At 43.8% G+C, this 21,970-nt stretch overlaps 1 protein-coding gene across 1 annotated transcript in view; it reads right to left on the bottom strand.

The window, feature by feature from the left end:
• CPVL (carboxypeptidase vitellogenic like) overlaps positions 1-21,970 on the bottom strand; it is a 116,437-nt gene that overhangs the window by 76,003 nt on the left and 18,464 nt on the right. Inside the window, exons 3-5 of the mRNA XM_075922149.2 lie at positions 16,566-16,772; positions 14,815-14,933; positions 639-753 (exon numbers count right to left, since the gene is read on the bottom strand). Of these exons, the coding sequence (XP_075778264.1) occupies positions 639-753; positions 14,815-14,933; positions 16,566-16,755 (424 nt within the window). The 5' untranslated portion in view covers positions 16,756-16,772. The remainder of the gene's footprint in view (positions 1-638; positions 754-14,814; positions 14,934-16,565; positions 16,773-21,970) is intronic.

Raw genomic sequence — 21,970 nt, 5'->3', positions numbered from 1 at the left:
CAGTTCTATTCCCCACTCCTTTCACAAAATAACGGTTATTTTCATGATGAATGAAAAGAAAAGGCTTATTTTAGTAGCAAAGTGACCAGAAAGTCACAAATATTTTTAGAAATATTCTTAATGTTTCTTAAAGTTTTAGTTAGCTTCCTGTGTTGAAATATAATACATTCCAAAACATACACAGAACAAATAGTATCAGAAGATAAATCAAATAGTTTTCAAATTGCTCTGGGTCACAGACACAGCAATCAGAATACAGAAAAGAGAAAATAATTCCATAGCTAGAAGTTTGTTAAAGCTCTTCACTGCAAGGTATAAACCTAAGGCTAAGTCTACACTACAGATTCTGTGCTGGCAAAGCTTCTACTATAGACCCAATGTACACCAACAGAAGTAGTTTTTTTTCTGCCAGTGTTGGAATACCACCTCCCCAAATGATGTTAGTTACACTGACAAAAGCATTCTTCTATTGGCACAGCTGCATCTACACTGGAGATTTGGTTAGCAGAGCTGCTTCAGTCAGGGTTGTAGGTTTTTTTTCACACCCATGATCAGATAGCTATACCGATTTAAGTTTTAAGCACAGACCAAGCCTAAGTAACAGCAGAAAGACTCTTTAGAACACAAGATGCACTTACATGTGAAATTCTTGTCAACCACATATGGGCCATGTTCAACAAAAAGCCCAAACATTGATGTTCCTCCTGGTCCACCTTGGAGCCAAAGAAGGACCGGTGCATTCTCTGGCTGCACCTGTTTAAAGAAGAGACAAAAGAAAGGCACATCATTATATTATGGTCCAGTCTACGCTACCACGATAATGCTCAGGGCTCTCCTGCCAATATAGTTTCCGCCTCTCATGGAGGTGGAGTGATTATGCTGATTGGAGAATGCTCTCCTATCCGTATAATGAGTCTTCACAGGACATGCTACACCAGTGCAGCTGCAGCGATGCAGTGTGGTAGTGTAGATATGCCCTCTTTGAAAAAACACATTCTTTGTTACCTTAATTTACAAAAAATCATTTTTTAGCCTTTTAGAATCATAAAGGTCTGTCTACACTGCATCTAGGAGGGTGTGATTCCTAATGCATGTAAACAGATTAGCACTACTTCAGCTCATAGAATCATAGGACTGGAAGGGACCTCGAGAGGTCATCGAGTCCAGCCCCCCGCCCTCAAGGCAGGACCAAACTCCGTCTACACCATCCCTGACAGATGTCTATCTAACCTGTTCTTAAATATCTCCAGAAAGGGAGATTCCACCACCTCCTTTGGCAATTTATTCCAATATTTGACCACCCTGACAGTTAGGAATTTTTTCCTAATGTCCAATCTAAACCTCCCCTGCTGCACTTTAAGCCCATTACTCCTTGTCCTGTCCTTAGAAACCAAGAGGAACAAATTTTCTCCTTCCTCCTTGTGACACCCCTTCAGATATTTGAAAACCGCTATCATGTCCCCCCTTAATCTTCTTTTTTCCAAACTAAACAAGCCCAGTTCATGAAGCCTGGCTTCATAGGTCATGTTCTCTAGACCTTTAATCATTCTTGTTGCTCTTCTCTGGACCCTTTCCAATTTCTCCACATCTTTCTTGAAATGTGGCGCCCAGAACTGGACACAGTACTCCAGCTGAGGCCTAACTAGTGCAGAGTAGAGCGGCAGAATGACTTCACGAGTTTTGCTTACAACACACCTGTTGATACAACCTAGAATCATATTTGCTTTTTTTGCAGCAGCATCACACTGTTGACTCATATTCAACTTGTGGTCCACTATGACCCCTAGATCCCTTTCCGCCATGCTCCTTCCTAGACAGTCGCTTCCCATCTTGTATGTATGGAACTGATTGTTCCTTCCTAAGTGGAGCACTTTGCATTTCTCTTTATTAAACCTCATCCTGTTTATCTCTGACCATTTCTCTAACTTGCTAAGGTCATTTTGAATTATGTCCCTATCCTCCAAAGAAGTTGCAACCTCACCCAGTTTGGTATCATCTGCAAACTTAATAAGCGTACTCTCTATCCCAATATCTACATCATTGATGAAGATATTGAACAGGATGGGTCCCAAAACAGACCCTTGCGGAACTCCACTTGTTATCCCTTTCCAGCAGGATTTAGCACCGTTAACAACAACTCTCTGACCATGGTTATCCAGCCAATTATGCACCCACCTTATTGTGGCCCTATCTAAGTTATATTTGCCTAGTTTATCAATAAGAATATCATGAGAGACCGTATCAAATGCCTTACTAAAGTCTAGGTATATGACATCCACCACTTCTCCCTTATCCACAAGGCTCGTTATCCTATCAAAGAAAGCTATCAGATTAGTTTGGCATGACTTGTTCTTCACAAACCCATGCTGGCTATTCCCTATCACTTTATTACCCTCCAAGTGTTTGCATACGATTTCCTTAATTACCTGCTCCATTATCTTCCCTGGGACAGACGTTAAACTGACCGGTCTATAGTTTCCTGGGTTGTTGTTATTCCCCTTTTTATACATGGGCACAATATTTGCCCTTTTCCAGTCTTCTGGAATCTCCCCTGTCTTCCATGATTTTTCAAAGATCATAGCTAAAGGCTCAGATACCTCCTCTATCAGCTCCTTGAGTATCCTGGGATGCATTTCATCAGGACCTGGTGACTTGCTGACATCTAACTTTTCTAAGTGATTTTTAACTTGTTCTTTGTGTATCCTATCTTCTAAACTTACCCTCTCTCTGCTTGTATTCACTACATTAGGCACACCTCCAGACTTCTCGGTGAAGACCGAAACAAAGAAGTCATTGAGCATCTACGCCATTTCCAAGTTTCCTGTTACTGCTTCTCCCTCCTCACTGAGCAATGGGCCTACCCTGTCCTTGCTTCTAATGTATTTATAAAAGGTCTTCTTGTTTCCCTTTATGCCTGTAGCTAGTTTGATCTCATTTTGTGCCTCTGCCTTTCTAAACTTGCCCCTGCATTCCTGTGTTGCTTGCCTATATATTCATATATATTGCCTATATATTCATGCTAGCACACTGAAAATAGCTCTGAGCTGAAGTATGAATATAATAGCTCTGATGGCATCTTGGGCTAGCCAACTAAACTCACATTCAGTGTCAGGTAAGTGCTAGTGCAAGCCACCATCAATGACACACTGACCACACTAATAATTTTATTAGACTAGCTTGAACTAAGCTAGCACAAGTCTGCCTACCTAGGCTGGGAATCTCATCTCCCAGGTGCAATACTGACATACCTTGAGTGTCTTACAAATTTGTGACATTTCATTCTTGTATGTAGGATTTGTCTATGGGGGGTGCTTGCCCAAAAATAGCTACTGCTAGAGAGACAGATAGCCTCTAACAAGTAGTAAATGGGCATGCTTCAGAAATGGTGATGAGGAAGAGGCATGTTTCAAAGTCTCCCATTCCAGAGGTAAGAAATGATTGGAACTTATGTTGGGAGCAGACTGAAGAAACATATTTGATAAGTAGCCAGGATATAGTGGATTACAGAAAAACATGGTTTATAGGGGAGAGAACAGAGACTAGTTCTGATTATTAATGGATTTGTATTGCAATCCTACCTAGTGACTCCATTCGCGGATCAGGACTCCATTTTACAAACACAACAAAAAGTCAGTCCCTGTCCTAATGACCTTAAAATCCAAGTTTATAACAAAGGTGCATCTCCACTGCACCCTTATCTCAAAAGAAACTACACAACGTGAGCTATGCAAATTGCATAGCTTATTTCAAGTTAATTTCAAAATTGCTTATTTCGAAATTTGACACCGTGTAGACTGCACCAAATTTCAAAATAGAGTGCTATTCAAAAACGTCCCCTGATCCTCACGGAATGAGGTTTACAGGGACATCGGAATAGCGAGCCCATTATATTTCAAAATAATAGGCTTGCTCAAAAGACACGGAATAGCTATTTCGGATACTTCCGGTATCCCGAAATAGCTCCGCAGTGTAGACGTAGCCCAAGAGACAAAGACAAAAGGAGAACAAGATCACAACAAGAAGCACCATCAGTGGCACAGAGGAGCAGGTGATGAGAATGGATAAATTCTCATTGTTAGTTTCACTTAACTCTTTCTAGTGATTTCAGCTTATTCACACTAGCACGGTATCTGGGCTCATAGCAGGGTGGATTAAAAAAATAGAGTTTTTTAAAAAAAATTCAACAGATTTTTTATTTAAATCAGTTTTTGATTTTTTTAGTCATCAAAATACTAAGTTTCTCATTTTTAAAAGTTACAATTAAATCTCATCACAAACATGCTATAAGTTGTACCTCCCTTGTCCAGTACTCTCAGGACCTGACTGGTCCCAAACAAGGGGATTTGTCGAATGAAGGGAGGTCCCTCCAAACATAGCCTGTGCTAGGACACCAGCCAAGCCCCGCTTTTGCATGCCCCACTCCCAGGCTAGAACTGGGCAGGCAGCAACGGGGCTGCCGGGGCTCTGTAGCCGCTGCTGGCTCCCTGCTACCATCCGGCAGCAGGGGCCAGAATTCCCTACTGCATCCCCCTTCCCTTAACATGGGGCTCCTGGCTGAGTCACGACCCTTGTTCTCCACTCCTGTCCTGCAGCCCAACCTCCTTTATACCTGGTCTCTGTGGTCCAGGAACAACCATGGTCCTGCAAGACCATGGATGCTGCCAGACCAGAGTCCTGGTTAAGGGAGATACAACCTGTACATCTAGTTTCATAAAAATTAATTATTAACTGTAGTTTGTCTAACTCAGTGGTCGGCAGCCTTTTTAAACCAAAGAGTCAAACTACATCAAAATTCAAAAGACGTGGTCAACAAAGAGCCATGTAAGAATGCCTATTTGCATGACTGAAAATATACAACTTAATAGTATTGATAATTGTCATGTTGAATAGCAGCATAAATGAAACATGCTATAGACTTTATTTAATGGGACTCCTGCTGCTGCATCTTTTTGCACATTTATTTGAAATTTACATTACTAGTCAAATCCAGCTTCATGCCCACATTCAGCCTGTCTTCTGTCAATCTTATGGTAGGGGGCTGGGAATGTAGGGGCATAGGAGTCTGGGTTAGGGTATATCAGGGACTCAAGGCAGGGGATTTGGGTATATGATGGGCTCAGGGCTAGTGGGGGGAGGGGATGCAGGATTGTTAAGACGCTGCAGCCAGATGGGGGATGGGCCCCAATTAGGGACCTGTTGGCCAGGTTTCATTTTTAAATAAATAAAATATTATATCCAACATAAAAGATTTGAATGTTGTCTTTATTTATGGAAGGGTTGGCGGAACCTTTTTTGGGTCAGTGGCCACTAATTCAGAGAAAAATCAGCTGAGGACCACAAAAGTGAGAAGCAAAAAAACAACCCCTCCAAAAAATTCCAACACTCACTTGTGTGGCCCCCTAACTGAGACACCTCAGTCCCTTGGCACTCCAGCCCCATGGTGGCAGGACGGACAGGGAGGACTGAGGTTCAAGGCCTTGGGCCAGATTTACTCTTCTGGGGTTCCAGAAGAGTAAATGGATTTTAGTGGATTTTGTGGGCCCCCCTACTCTCTGGGGTGCAGCCCAAAATGAGGGGGGTTCAATGCATGGGACATAGCTGAGGGTGCAGGATCTAGGTGGGAGGTACAGTGCAGGAGCAGGATGGGGCTGCAGGGGCTCAGTGCAGGGAGAATGGAGGGTGCAGGGTCTAGGCGGCACTTATTTTTTTCCAGTGTCTGTAACAGGGTTTATTCATTGTAACTGAAGCAAGTCACTCCCACACAGCAGCCAGCCGCTGCGCCTCATTGCAGATTGAATAAGCTAGCAGCCCAAGGGCCAAGTATGGAATGAAGGCCGCAACTCGCCAGAGCACAGGGAGTCCAGCTGGCAGATTGGGTGTGGCTGGGAACTGGCCTGTTCAGTCGTACTTCTTGTACCTTTCCAGGCTGGCCAGGATCCAGCGCGCCGGCACCAGGAAGGCCAGGAAGAAGGTGCTCAGGTTGATAATGGACTCCAGAAGCCCCACAATGCTCTCCAGGGGGCGTGAGCGCATGCTGCACATAGGCAGCCCAAGTCGGGAGTGGAGCAGTACACAAAACAGTGGGGACAGGGCCCCAGCTGCAGCAGGTCCTCCCTGGTAACATGGCGACCAGGTCTGCTTTTGCACTCGGCGCAATGCTCTCAGGCTTCCAGGCATGGCTTCCCACTGCTCCATTGGCTGGATTCTGGCCAATGGAGCAGCAGGAAAAATCTCCAAGTAGCATATTTGTTGCTGCTTTGTTCCACCAGCTGGGGGAGGGGGAAGGGAAGCACAGACACGGAGCTGTTTATGGCTCCGGCTTCTTCCCCTGTCGCACAGTGAGGCTCAGGGCTTTCTCCAATCTCCCCAATCTCCTGCAGGAAGGCGGCACTGGCTCCAGTCTTGTGAATGGCACAAGGGTGGATCACCAGCACGGGCTCCCCGTTGTAACAGGAGAACTGAGGGGAGGCTGAGCTCAAGCTTGAGCCATACTTGGCTCCTAAGCGAGCCATTGGGTTGCCAACCCCTGGTCTAGCCTAACAACTAGCTCTTGCTTCTTGAAACGTCTGGGTCTTCAATTTCTGTTTCTCAGCAGACTAACATGTGCAAAGACAGATACAGGCTGGATAGGATTGCTTGTGTTTGGTGCTTACGTGGTGGTGGGCCAAGCAGGGCAGAATTAGTTAAAATATTGTCTAAAGACAGAGATAACATATAGGAAAGGACGGAGGAAGCACAGAAAGATGATGCAGGGCCTCGCTGCAAGAATGAAACATCATAAGGAAAACTACTTGTTGGGAGAAAATCATGTGGATATGTCTGAAGAACAGCAGTGCATCATCTTCAAAACTGTCTATGCCTTTTAATAGAAGTGTGATTTAACAAGTAAATTCCCAAGCTGTTTGCTATGTTGGATGTTGCTAGAAAAAGAGAGTTTAGCTAAGCTAATCCTTATGGCTGGTTTAATTAGTTAACTAGATTTAGACTCTATCATTCAAGTATACAGTATAGAAAGCTGCAGTAAGAAAAATAGAGTTAACAGTTTCCATGGAGTGTCATTTTCTTATTACATAATACGTGCCTCTTATTTTAAAACATCATGGTCACTGACCATAATGGTGATGTCATAAGTCTATTCACTATTTTACTTCAGCATAAAGGATCCCCATCCTATATTTGTTTTCAATGGGGCTTGCTCCAAAATTAAGTGCATTCTAAGCACAGTCTCTCTTCACTTTTTTGGTAACTTGGAATCAGATCTGCATCAAAATGACAGTGGGAGTGGGAAAGATGAGAGCTAGCTGAGAGGTCTTAAGGACACCATATATTTAGTGTTCTTAGGACCTGTCTGCAAGAGTTAATAAAATTTGAAAATTAAAAAAAAAAAGTAGTTAAAGGACAGCCAGCAACTCAAGAGACTGCTCCAATTGTACACGTGAAACATTTATATACCATTTAATAAAATATCAGTGCTATTTATGTTTGTATGATTTAGTTCCAATCCTAATCTACTGCTACTGCATGTGTAGTTTGATGCAGGTAATAAATATTACATACTGTTTCCAAAATTAATAAAAATCAAGTTATTTTTAAAAAAAGTACATAAAGTATACCATCTTAGATTATGTAAAATGCTATACTGAGCTGTAAAATAAAGTGTTTTAGTGATCAGATTTGCACTACTGTTTGAAGAAATGTGTGAAGTAGTATCAGTGAGATACCTGATTTAAATTAGGTGGGTTTTTTTTTGGGGGGGGGGGGGGGGAGAAAGGTGGCAATTTAAATCAATCCACGTTGGCTCATAATACTGTAGAGAAACGTTTAAGCTATTTTCACTGAGGTTTTTATTTTTTCCCCCCTTTCAAAAAAAGAGAAGGTATCATAAGATCTCCCTGTTCTGTGTTTGACAAGTTTACAGCAGACCATTTCAATTTAATGGGAACAGGATTTCTGAAAAAGTTCTCTTCATTTTAGCAGAACTCTAGATTTAGAACAATTTTTTCAAAATGCCTAAGTGCCATTTTCAAAAGTAACTTATGCCTAGGAGTCTAAGTCCCACTGACTTGAAAAGTGCCTCTTTGGAAAATGAAACAAAAGACAGAACTATGTAGCACTTTAAAGATTAACAAGATGGTTTATTAAGTGATGAGCTCTCGTGGTCCAGACCCTCAGATCAATATGTGGAAGAAAATCGGCACAACCATATATACCAAAATGATACAATAAAAAAAAGTGAACGCATGTGAAATTGACAAATCAAATTTTAGAACAGAGTGGGGGTGAGGGAGGAAGGTAAGTTTCTGTGAGGTAGTGACATAGGAGTGATAATAGGGGAAGTTTCTGTGAGGTAATGACATTAGGGGTTATAATTGGGGAAGCTATCTTTGTAATGAGTGAGATAATTAGAGTCTTTGTTTAAACCCATACATAAAGTGTCAAATTTAAGCATGAATGACAATTCTGAAGTTTCTCGTTGAAGTCTGGAGTTAAAGTCTCTTTGAAGCAATATGCATGTTTTAAAGTCATTAAGTGAATGATCAGTCTGGCTGAAATGGCAGGCAACAGCTTTCTCTCTGTGAGAGTCTTATGTCTGTTTTATGTGCATTGATTCTTTGGCGAAGTGTCTGAGACGTTTGTCCAATGTACATAGGAGACAGACACATTTGGCACATGATGGCATAAATTAAATTTCTGGATGAACAGGAATATGTGTTCTTGATCTTGTAACTGAGTTCACTTTTTTTGGATTATATCACTTTGGTATATATGGTTGTACCAATTTTCTTTCACATATTGATCTGAGGAAGTGGGTCTGGCCCACGAAAGCTCATCACCTAATAAACCATCTTGTTAGTCTTTAAAGTGCTACATAGTTCTGTCTTTTGTTTCAGCTACACCAGACTAACACGGCTGCATCTCTATCACTATTCTCTTTGGAAAATGGGTATTGAGTATTTTTGCCCTTAAGTCTACCATTTCTTATCATCAAGAAGGCCACAAGAACCTGAAAACACACTGTGAAGTGCCAAATACATTACTATCTGTTAGCAGAGTGTCTTCTGCCAACAGAAACAACATCATTTAAGTACAGCTACTGATGATATTAGTAAGTATTTATTCAATTGGATTTTTGTAGCAGCTGTTCACTGAATTCTTCTGGTGCCCCCTACAGGCCATTTTTTTAATTTGCTGAAAGCAAAAACAAAGTTTAACTCTAGAGATGGTTAAAAAACACTACATTTTTCTTTCACTCTGCAGCACTAATTTTCTAAGAACATCATGACAAGAGTATAGAAACAGTGGAGCTTTCACAACAGCACCCAGGATTAGTGGGTTTAAAGCCACTTTTCAGTTAATATTATTAGAGCACACCCTTCTTAGTTGTTTATTGTTCTTCACAGAGACAAGGTCCCTTTCCCTGAGATATTCAGAAGTTAACTCATACAAATAAGGGTTTCAAAACCATGATGCAATGACATTTATCAGCCTAATGGCCTCAACTTTATCACCATTTAAGTTCACTGTTCTGAGATTTCATTATTTGTACTGTTTTCTGACATTCCTTCAGGCAGGGTCCTATGGACGACTCATATGCCATTTTTCTTACACTACCCAGAACCATCGTTCTGTAAAATAATTTGAGTACTCGCTGGTAATTCTTTTCAAAGCTTTTTAATTCCCCATTTTTTAGTTGCCGTAAATTGTCTTCATGCTATTCCAGTCAATGCAGCATTTTAAATGTACATCATCTGAAAATCTGGCCCCTAGTTTGTATAAATGGATAGTGCCACTTAAAAAAAAATCAGTTAGTCAATGAAAAGCTGGTTTCCCTGAACACTTCGGGCTAAGACAATATCAAAACTCTCTTTAATTTCCACAGGGTCAGGATTTCACTCTATGGGTGTGTGTTAATTAGGCATCAATATATGCAGAAACTTGCTTTCACAGAGGTTACAGCTAGTTTTATTCTAGCGTCTCTTTCCCTCCCCCCCCCCCACACACACATCCTTTTGAAGAATCATAAGTTAAAAAGAAACAAAGCAAACTTTGCCAATTTAAGATTAACTGGCTTGCAATAGACCAAATATTGTTCATGTTATCAGCTGCTAATCCAAACATGAACTTCTCAGCTTTTTACAGACACATTGTATGCTACCTTTTCAGGAAAGAGGTTTCTTTCCTTGGTGGTAAGAAACCTTACAAGACTCGGATGACTGACTGTTTAGTACTGTAATTCCGAGATAACATTCTTTCCATAATTCATGTACTACCCACTCCTTCACAGTGGGATATTAGACATTTCAGCAGTATTGGCATAACTAATCCATTTATTTGCTTACTAAATACCCAAGGGGCGAGGAAAAATAGCAAGTGTTTTAAGTCTTAAGGTACATCTACACTTGCTCCCTAGTTTGAGCTAGGGATGTAAATGTAGGCGACAAATTGCTAACGAAGTGGAGATTTAAATATCCCGCACTTCATTAGCATGATCTCGCCGGCGCGTTACTCCACTCAACAGCTGATTCAAACCAGGAAGTGCACACCAGGATGCATTTGTTTGAACCAAACTCCTTGGTTTGAACTAACATTACTCCTCAAAAAATGAGGAGTAATGTTAGTTTGAACCAAGGGGTTCGATCTGAACTAATGTGGCCCGAAGAGCAATTTCACTTTCCAATCAGCTGGCGTTCGGAATAGCGTGCAGCCGAGATTAGACTAATGAAGCACGGGATATTTAAATCCCAGTTTCATTGACTATTTCAAATGCCTATATTTGCATCCCTAGTTCGAACTAGGGTGCAAGTGCAGACATACCCTTAGTGAGATCCAACAATAGGACAGGCATTACTGGCTGGCACAACAAGAAATTAAATTAAGTAAAAAGTGGGAAAATATAAGAGAAAGGGAAATGCCAAACACATAATAGTTTGCTTGATGGCTTTGAATTGAGGGATGGAAGAAAACAGGTTACATCTGAAAAAAAAAAGTTTATAAATATGTTAAGGTAAAACATTTAGATACCACTTTTCCTAACTTTAGTGAAGTCAACTATTTTGTGAATTCTTTTCTCAGTTCCTCCACATCCACCGTAGCAGAATGTTTTCCTTATTTCAATGGGAGAATTCTTTGATACCTTACCCTCTTAACAATGGTTTATGGGGACTCAAAAGATGTTCACACACACTAGCTGGCAAGCCTGTACCTTTCAGGATTATAGCTCTCTAAATAAGTTTGATTTACCGTAGTTTCCAGTGTATAAGGCGACTGGGCGTATAAGACGACCCCCTAATTTTCTAGTTAAAACATAGGTTTTATGCCTATACTCGCCGTATAAGACTACCCCCCCTTAAGAGGCCAACCGGCAGCGCCCCAGCTGCTCTGCCCCAGGGTCCACAACAAAAGCCTGGTCTGCTGGGGGAGGGGGGGGAGGGAGCACTAGCTGCGCCCCCCCCCCCCCCCCAGCAGACCAGGGACATGGGGAGCAAAGCCGCAGCGGCGCGGGACCCCGCCGTGGCTGCAGCTTTGCTCCCGGTGTCCCTGGTCTGCTGGAGACAGTCCCCAGCAGACCAGGGGCACCGGGAGCAAAGCCGCAGCAGCGGCGGGGTGCCGCGCTTCTGAGGCTTTGCTCTGGCAAAGCCTCAGAGGCGCGGCACCCCGCCACCGCTGCGGCTTTGCTCCCGGTGCCCCTGGTCTGCTGGGGACTGTCTCCAGCAGACCAGGGACACCGGGAGCAAAGCCTCTGGCGTCTGGGCTGTCCCGCTGCCGGCTTCCCCCGAGGCTTTGCAAAGCCGCGGAGGAGCTCGGGCAGCGGGGGAGCCCAGGCGCGCCTGGGCTGCCCCGCTGCCGGACCCCCTTCACAGCTTTGCTCCGCGTCTTCCTGGTCTGCAGACCAGGGAGACGCGAAGCAGTTTTTCTCGCCCTGGAGTACACGGGCGGCGGGACCGCGAGATCCTGCAGTCCGTGTCCTCCGGGGCGAGAAAAGCCCCGTTCGTACCTGCAAGTTGGGGACTGCCTGTATGTTTATACCCAGCGTATAAGACGACCCCCGATTTTTGGGGGATGTTTTTTAGTATAAAAAGTCATCTTATACGCCGGAAAATACGGTACATAAGTTCTTAAAACAGAGACCAGATGTCTGATCAGTTACTGAAAAGTCAAAACAGCTAGATATTATTTTGTGATGATCCAACTATATAAGCACAACAAGGACAGCTGGAGCAAAACAGCAAAGGTGCACAAGACTAAACATAGTCCCAGCCTCAACAATCTTCTAGTACAACAGAGCTGGAATACAATCAGTTACATTAATGCATGGAGCCTAGTGATATGACAAATACAAATTATCTAAAACTGAAGACAAAGCAGTTGTAGACACTAACTTCTTTTCAACAGTTACAAAAATGTCTGTATTAGGAAACTTTCTGAAATTAGTCAAATCCTTACAGCCGCCACCAACCATCACAGCATAATGTTCTGAGATACTGAGCACTTCTAATCTTGGTGACATCACCTTACCATAGGTCTCAAAATCCACTTCCCCCTTCAGCGAGAGATATAAATTTAAAATATTCATAGTGCAAGCTGGTACAACACACCAGCATCCTACAAGAGCAAAATATATAGAGTGATAGAGTGAGGCTAATTGATTTTAGGGGTTTTTTTTAAATTAAATATACCATATATATGTTGGAGATTGCACACAAGTGATTCATTTTCCTAACAGTTTGAAAAGTAGCAAATCTAAGGTTTAATACTGTATTTTAATACAGCTTCCCCCTACAGCCTCAAATAACTTCAGAACATTAAATGAATCCCCCCAGTAACCTAACAAATTGAAAAATACAAAGGCCAAGATTGCAAAAAGTTACACTGATTCTCCACCTTTAAAAATCAATCATGATAAACTGAGTTACAGTGACAAGATTTCTATCTTATACATGATGAAATGGGATACAATTAGAGCTTGGGATAATTCTCAGCTAAAGAACACACTGACAATAGTCCAGTCTATACCGGAGACATAAGAAGCTGAAGGTTACAAACAAGGAGGATAGTGAGATCAAGGACAAGGAAGACAAAAGCACACAGTGGGTAAAGATACAAGAGGTTAATTAGCAATAATGAAAATGAGGTCATGAGACTCCTTTCATTCTTATTGTTGCTTGTTTCTACAAAGCTGATTTAATTAGGGAAACCGCTCTAAAAGCGGCTTCCCTACATCACAGCTTGCACAAGTTTGATATACAGACTGATCTGGGATCAAATTTTAGTCTACAACTGTTTCAAGCCAACCTGCTGTGAACTACAACATTGTGGCGGGGGCGGGAGGGGTGGAGGGGCAGGTGTAAAATACAAGCAATCCTCTCAAGGTGAATGTACAGGCAGTCCCCGGGTTACGTACAAGATAGCAGGCATGTCCAAAATCCGGCCCGCGGGCCAATTGCGGCCCGTGTTCCGGTTTAATACGGCCCCACAGGTAATTTGGCAATATCTATCTTTTATGACCCCCAATGAATCCATATGTATTGAGATGAATACATTGTAAAATCTCAGTTAATGTCAGTTGGTCTAAATCAGTTATAAATATATTTGGACACAACATGTATACTTGGTGTTATGTTCCTGTTCATATTTTTTGAACTTAAAAGTTGACAGACAACCTTTATTACCAATAATATGTAATGTACTTTACAATGTTCCTGACATATATTTCAGCTTCCTGGATTTTTTTTTCATCTGGCCTTCAGATATGAAAGGCAGAGTGATTCAACACCTGTTTAGATTTGTCATCCATGTGACGAAATGAAAAGTATGCCGTTTTCAATAAACTTTGCATAAAATAGTTAATTTGCATTTAATTTTAATGGTTCAAAGAATGACAGGCAAAATGGTTGGCCCTCACACATGTTCACTTTATCAAATCTGGCCCTCTTTGAAAAAAGTTTGGACACCCCTGAGATAGGGACTGTAGGTTTGTTCTTAAGTTGAGTCTGTATGTAAGTCGGAACTGGCGTCAGCCGCTGCTGAAACTGATCAGTTTCAACCGCAGCTGAATCTGGATGCCAGTTCTGACTTACATACAGATTCAACTTAAGAAACCCAGGCGTCCCCAAGTCAGCTGCTGTGAAACTGATCAGCGGCTGATTCTAGGAAGCCTGGGGCAGAGCAACTCTGCCTCCGGCTTCCTGTAGTCAGCCGCTGGTCAGTTTCAGCAGCGGCTGACTTGGGGACGCCTGGGGCAGAGCAGCTAGGGTGCTGCTGGGTTGCTCCAGTAGCGCGGCTCCTTGGCGCTACTGGAGCAACCCAGCAGCTCTGCCCCAGGCGTCCTGATTCAGCCGCTGCTGAAACTGACCAGCAGCGGCTGAATCAGGACGCCTGGGGCAGAGCAGCTGGGGTGCTGCCGGGTTGGTCCGGAGCGGCACTGCGGGACCAACCCGGCAGCCCCCAGCTGCTCTACCCCAGGGGTAGGCAAGAAAAGCCTGGTCTGCTGGGGGGGGGCACTAGCTGCACCCCTCTCCCCCCCCCCCCCCCCCACCAGCAGACCAGGGAGACCGGGAGAAGCTTTTCTCGCCCCGGAGGACACCGGTGGCGACCCACCGCCCGTGAGCTCCGGGACGAGAAAAGCCCCATTCGTAAGTGCGGATCCGACATAAGTCGGATCCACGTAAGTCGGGGAGTGCCTGTATTGTGACTTCTGGCCAGCTTTCTATTGTAAATACACATAGCAATGCTATCAAGTCGGGGGGGGGGGGGAGGGGAAGCTGGTTTCTTTTTAAATGGCACAGGGGTATTTCATCTCATGAGTACATTTACCTCAGCAGGGAAGAACCAGAAGAAGAGATTGCTGTTGTGAGTCTTGTTCACTGTGAGATAGCCAGAGTAACTCTTCACATTTACTCCTGGCAGAGGGCCTACCAAACTTAGCTGCCTTCCTGCAGAAAGACAACAAATATCAAACAAGCATTAACGAAAAAAAAAAAGAGGGGTATTCAGGATAACATGTTGTCATTACAAGGAATAAACCCAGGGGCATGCAGATCCCTTAGGGTACATCTGCACAGCAGTGCTAAAGTCAGAATGAGCAACGCAACTTCAGCTATACAGTTGATGTAGCTGAAGTGTAAATAGCTTAATTCGGCTTTTGGTGTGATCTACACAGCAGGAAGTCGAAGGAAGAACAGTCTTCCTTAGACTTCCCTTACTCCTCATGAAATGAAGGTTACCATGAGTCAGAGTAAGATGACCTCCAGCTGAACACTATTTCAGAATAAAGGCTTGTAGTGTAGATTCATATTATGTTATTCCAAAATAATACTGCTATGTAAACTTACCCTTACTGACCAGAGAAGAGGAGAACAGGGAGGGAACACCCTTTTGCACACTCCTGTCCCATAGCATATCCCACCCTTCAAGCAGCCATACTTATTGGAGTCTACACTTTCTCCCTGGGATCTGGAACAGGAATTGCAGAAGTGCCACATCTTAATCAACCAGAAGACCTCAACTGTGAATGGGGGGGGGGGGGGGGCGAGAGGGGCAACATCCAAGAGCATTTCTGGTTCTCAAAAGCTCCACAGCTTCCATACAGAAATGCCTCCCTCTCCCTCCACGTTAAATATATTAATGGGAATCTAAAATGCAAAGCGTTGAAACTTCCCGAAGGCTGGGATCATTCAGATTCTGTGCACCAGGTCTGGAGACGGGCCTGAACTTAGAATTTGCATATACCTCTCAACTCTAAATTTACCACAAAAACACACAGACAGCAGTCAGGGCTCTATCTGAAGGGGAAGAACGCTGATCCCTTTGCTAAAGAGCAACAAATAAAACCGATACGAGAAAAGTAGTGGAGTTTCTCTGATCAATCAGGCCTTCTCTAAGATACAACTTTTCTCGTATGAAATGCAACATCTGAACCAGCTTTGTGAGCTCCTACACCCATGTAGATTGCAACATGCTTGCACCAATTTAAGTGAAGAATTTAGGGATGTTAAAATGAGACTGTGTAAAACCTCACCAATTAATGTACATCCAAATTCTTATTCTCTCTATACTTCTCAAGGCACTCCCCAGCAGAGGGCTAGAGGTAGGCCTCAAGTTTCTAAGAGCTCGCTACTTTTAAAAGACTATTTTACGTTATGTTCAGTAGAGTTTTTTTGTAGCATCACAGATTGCATAGCAAGCCCAGGTTTAGTTAACAGGCCATTATGCTGCACCATCTCCGTATTGTTCAGTGTCTTATGACATGGGTATAGCTACACAGGGCTAAAAACCCTTCAGCACAGCTCCAGCTAACTTGGGCTCAGGCTTCCTGGCTACGATTTGCTATGTAAACATTCAGGCATCTCAAGCTTTTTCCAAGTTTCCAGCCCCAAAGCCCGAGTCAGCTGCCCTTGGGGCCAAGACACAGGATTTTTTTAATCCCTGTGTAGACATATCCTATAGCTTCCAGGACTCAGTAATTGACAGCTGTTTCCCATCATTCGTGCAAATTAGTAAGGTTGTACAGAAAGTTTAGAAAGAGGTAGGTTTTCTGGACAGGTAGTTTGTAAACTTGTTCTCACCTTCCTCAATTCTCCCACTTTCAATATATGGAGTAAGGAAGAGAGGCTGTCCTGGGTCTCCGCTTGATGGTGTGGAACTCTTGATCCTTTTAAACATGCTGCGAAAAGCATTCCACTGTTTATGAGCACAACCTAGCTCAAAGGTCACACTCAGGCTCAGCAAAGTCAGCAAAATAGTCCCCTTACACATTCTGACATTTAATCCCCCTAGAAAAGAAAATGTACCACAAGTCACGGACAAAAAGGAATTTGCTGCTGCAATCACTCTGTTTTACTTAATGGTTTGTCATGTCATATAGTTTTATCCCCATCTTAACACGAGTATTAGAAATCCTCTAGGCAACCGTTATCTAATATCTAATGCAGAACAAAGCACTTTCACTTCTGTAAGATGTTCTCACTTCCACAGCAATAAAGCAGAATTGTGGAGAGCTGCTGCTGTCTTATAAGCACAATGCAGACAACTTACGCTACTGGCATTACTGAAAGGGAGCTCGAAAACTTTCACAGATATTCTCAAGAGGCAAGATCCCACATTAGGAAAAGCATCCTTAAACCAGAAAGCGGCCCAAAGTTACAAAATTCAAGTCTGGCTCTTTAGCATCTTGAACTCTGGAGTTGTTTGCCTCTGGGATATTGGCCCATATCAGAGTTAAAAAGGGATTTGTTGCATTTTAAAAGCAAGCTACTTAGAAGACTTATTTGCAGAGCTCAATATAGTTTCTCCTTCAATAGCTGTAAGTACAAAAAAAAAAAACCCTCCACAAACACAAGAAATAAAAACACCGACACAGAAAGCAGAATACTTAAACTCTTTGGTGTTGACACTATCTTTTTCTTATATGTGCATGGTGCCAAGCACAATAGGGCACCAACCCCTCATCGGGGCCTCCAGACGCTATTGTAATATAGATAAATAATTTGAATACAATAATTCCTCATTTAACACGGTAGATACGTTTCAGAAACTGATCGTGTTAAGTGAAAACGGGTTATGCGGGGTCAATTTTTCCATTGAAAATAATGGAAAAGGTGGGGGTTGTGTTTCAAGTGGTGGGGAATGGGGAAACCCAGCTGCTGGCCTGCAAGCTGGGGCGGAGGAAAGGGAGCAAGGTGTCCGGCAAGAGGGGGTCTTCAGGGAACAACGTGGCGAGCAGTGAACCCTCCACTGCTCTGAAGGGGGGGGCAGGGAAGCCCCGCGCAGCCACTGGTGACCAGCCGGCTGGGGAAACCCAGCCGCCGGCCTGCAAGCGGGGGCGGAGGAGAGGGAGCAAGGCGTCCCGCAAGAGCGGGTCGCCGGGGAACGGCACAGCAAACCCTCCACCGCTTTGCAGGGAGGCAGGGGAAGTCCCACGCAGTCGCCGGCAACCAGCTGGCTGGGTAACCGTGTTATTTCGGGGACGGTCATGTTGTTTAAAAAAAAAAAAAAAAACACATTCCCAAAAAAATTGTATCATCACAAAAACGTGTTAAGCGGGCACATGTTAAGCGAGTAATTACTGTACTTCTTTGTGGCATTTCTGACATCAGCCGTAGAAGGGACAGTAGTAATTTCTAAGTTAAAAAAAAAAAGTTTTCAATTGTCAAGTGTTTTCATAATTGTCAAGACTATACGTTGAGGACATGGTGTGGTCCAGCATATCTGGGAATTCTGAGGATGTAATCCACCAGGTTTAACTGAAGTGTCCTGGGATCACATGGACAAGACAAACAAAAGTCCAGTCCAGTCTGGGAGGGGGTCCTATATGAGAAACTGGAGCTGCTTGAAAGCCTCTCTCTGGGGAAGCTTGGAGAACACCTTGGCAGAGCCTCGGGAAAGAGCTGAAGAGAAATTGGGTCAAGCACTAAATCCTTGAGGATCTAAATAAAACAGAGCAAGCCCAATGAGGCAGGGAGGGAAGCAAAAAGCTAGTAAGCAAGCCTGGAAATACAGTAAACTGGGCAATGAACCTGCTGTCTGGAACTCTTGCATTAAGAGATGGGCCCCAGGAGCTTGGGGAAAGACTTGAGAAATCCTGATATACAGAGGATAGGGACCATTCTGAATGGTATTTGAAGACCTAGAAGGAAGATCTAGTGTTACTAAGATTTGTGGTACATTGTTATACACAAGGGGTAAACTGAGGCAGTGGTACATCTAATCTAAAAAGAGAACACAGAGACCGCAACTCTCTTACAAGCATGTAGTGTACTAGGGCCCTAGAGCAGGGGTAGCCAACCCATTCTGGGCAAAGAGCCAAGATAGCAGTGGATCCAGCACTTAGAGCACAGTTGTCAAAAAAAAAAAAACACACAAAACTCTGCCCCTTTAAGAAAACACATTTAAACGCATTTTGAGGCTTTCTGGCCACAGGAGGCTCCTGCTGTCCACCGCCATCTTTAATTCTGAATCTTTCATGGCTGCGCCGGACGGCTCCTGCCCAGGTCAGCACAGGGAGCGAGCGGGGGTGGGAGGAGAACAGGGGGGCTTACAAGCCATGAGGGTGGGCGCGGGGGGGGGGGCTTCGCAAGCCGCACCCGGGGGAGGGAGGAAGAGCCACATGTGGCTCACGAGTCTCGGGTTAGCCACGGCTGCCCTAGAGAAACAAGTTACTTCCCCACACACATAGCTACACCCCTTGGAATTAAAAGCAGTGTTAGTTCATGGAAACATCACAGAAGAAACAAAACATAAGGAAGAATGAGAACAGAATGGGAAGTGACTGTCTAGGAAGGAATATTGTGGAAATAGATTTAGGGGTCATAGTGGATGACAAGTTAAATATGAGTCAGTGTGATGCTGTTGCAAAAAAAAAAAAAAAAAAAAAAACACCAAAGATGATATTCTTTCACTCTACTCTCTGCTGATCAGGCTTCAGTTGGAGTATTGTGTCCAGTTCTGGGCACTATTTTTCAAGAAAGATGTGGAGAAATTGAAGAAGGTACATAGAAGAGCAACAAGAATGATTAAAGGGCTAGAGAACATGACCTATGAAGGAAGACTGAAAGAATTGGGTTTGTTTAGTTTGGAACGGAGAAAACTAAGAGGGGACATGATAGCAGTTTTCATGCATCTAAACGGGTGTCACAAGGAGGAGGGAGAAAAATTGTTCTCCTTGGCCTCTGAGGACAGGACAAGAAGCAATGGGCTTAAACTGCAGCAAGGGAGGTTTAGGTTGGACATTAGGAAAAAGTTCCTAACTGTCAGGGTGGTTAAACACTGGAATAAATTGCCTAGAGAGGTTGTAGAATTTTCATCTCTGGAGATATTTAAGAGCAGGTTAGATAGACATCTATCAAGGATGGTCTAGACAGTATTGGGTCCTACTGTGAGATCCTGGACTCGATGACCTCTTGAGGTCCCTTCCAGTTCTAATGTTCTATGATTCTATGAAGGGCAAACATTTCAGCCACCTGTCTCAGCTTTATTGAAAGTTAACATACATATAAAGATATAAATATTTATATAGGCTGGAGTTGGAGCCATGTTAAGAAGCAGTAGTTTAAAAGAGCAAGAGATATTGCTTCCTTACACAAGTCCTTTGTAAATATAGACAAGGTTTAAGAGAGTTGGGATGTTAGATGTCAGGTAACTGAAGAGTCGTGTAACCACACAAAATATTGTCAGTTATACAATCATTCACTAGTCCCTGATTGTCGGGGGGGTCAACAGCCAGCACACTCCAGCCCCACTCCTGTGGAGTCCCGTGCCATCCCATGCTGCTGCCTCTGTATCAGAGGTAGGAGCATGGGATGACTGGCGGGATCTGGTCCATGAGGGGAGACAGTTTAAAAACCAGCTCCCTGCGCAGACCAGCTGCCTGCTGCCCAGAGCTGCTGCCTCTAATACAGAAGTGGCAGCAGCGCAGGGTGGTAGCAGCCCCTGTCTACAGGGTTCCAAGTTCCCCGTGAACAAAGGTTGCTGCAGGTGGGGGTGCTGCCAAAAGCAGCTTCTGTCCACAGCAGCCCAGGCTGGTCACAGACAGAGGCTGGTCCAGCTCCCATAGAGCAGCCACTGTCTGCGGGGGGGCCCAGCTCAAACCTCTCACAGACAGGGGCTGCTGCTGCTTTTAAACTGACTCCCCCCAGCACTGGCTCCTGCTTCTCCCCTGACAAGATTAACTGATACACCTAGGCTGATTGGTTAATGGTGTACAGGCAGTTCCCGGGTTACGTACAAGACAGGGACTGTAGGTTTGTTCTTAAGTTGAATTTGTATGTAAGTCGGAACTGGTACATATTGTAGGGGAAACTCTAGCCAAACATTTCTCCAGAGCTCAGTTTTATTCTCCCATACCTCACTTCCCTCAGTCCTTTATTCTCAAGCTTTATTCTCAAGACCCTCCTTCCAGCCGACAGCAGGGGATGTTGGAGCTGCCCAGGGGCGTCCACGGGGCCAATGGACCCAAAGCTGGCGGGGCGGGGTGCCTCCCCCACTGTCGCTGCCTCCCGCGGCGCAGGGGGCGCTTCCCCTGCGACACTCGGGGTAGCACCGGCTTAACCGCCTGTCAGGCAGCGCATCTCAGCGGTCCCGCCACCCGCGTCCTCCCTGGTCTGCTGGGGGGGCGGGGGCAGCTAGTGCGGGGTGCCTCCCCCACTATCGCCGCCTCCGGCAGCATGGGGGGCACTTCCCCCTAGCAGACCGAGAGATGTTGAGAGATCATGCAGCAACAGAACTACTCTCTAATGCAAAAGAAGTTGGAGCAATTATTTGTCCTAATTCTAATTATTTATTTTCTTGCATTACAGAACTATGATAAATGAACCTTTACTATAACACACATCTCTGCTGTGAACAGAATGAACTCAGAATGCTTCCTCTTACCCTTCCAGTTTTAACCCGTGAGAAAAATCATGCTTATGCTTGGATTTTTGTACCTTCATCAATCAAATTTTTCTTTACTATTTAAAAAAAATCATTTAAAAACATTTTGTGTTTTAAATACATGTACTTCAATGCTCTTTGATCTTCCTACAAGTAACATACCTATAAAAGAGACCTACTAATCATAACACAAAGTCCTTAGAATTTAAGAATAACTTCAAATTTTCCCAATACAACATAAAAGTTCACAGATTCTATTGAAAATCTATTATGCAAGGAGAAAAGTATGCACAATTGGCTTAACATTAACTGCACTCCACTCTATAGGCAAGGGGTATTACAAAATGATGTACGCCGGAAGCTTTTTCAATCACAGGCAAGGTCCACTGAACACCAAATTTGAAGTGTCAAAGGGGCAACATGTCATCTCAGTTACTTCCAGTCTTTGCCATGATCTCGCTGACCTCCTATTTATAATGTAACGGTGTTTCTGAAAGAAAGCCAGATGGAGGATCTACATGTCAGGAGATTTAGTAGCTAAGCTAATGCTAGCTGGACTGTGTATTTGTTGAGTCCTTACAGGGTCTTCTTGATCAAGGCC

Source organism: Pelodiscus sinensis, chromosome 2 (genome assembly GCF_052426305.1).
Source record: "Pelodiscus sinensis isolate ZL-2025 chromosome 2, ASM5242630v1, whole genome shotgun sequence".
Classification (NCBI taxonomy): domain Eukaryota; kingdom Metazoa; phylum Chordata; order Testudines; family Trionychidae; genus Pelodiscus; species Pelodiscus sinensis.
Note: the sequence above shows the minus strand (reverse complement) of the source record. Positions and strands in the feature narration are given on the sequence as shown.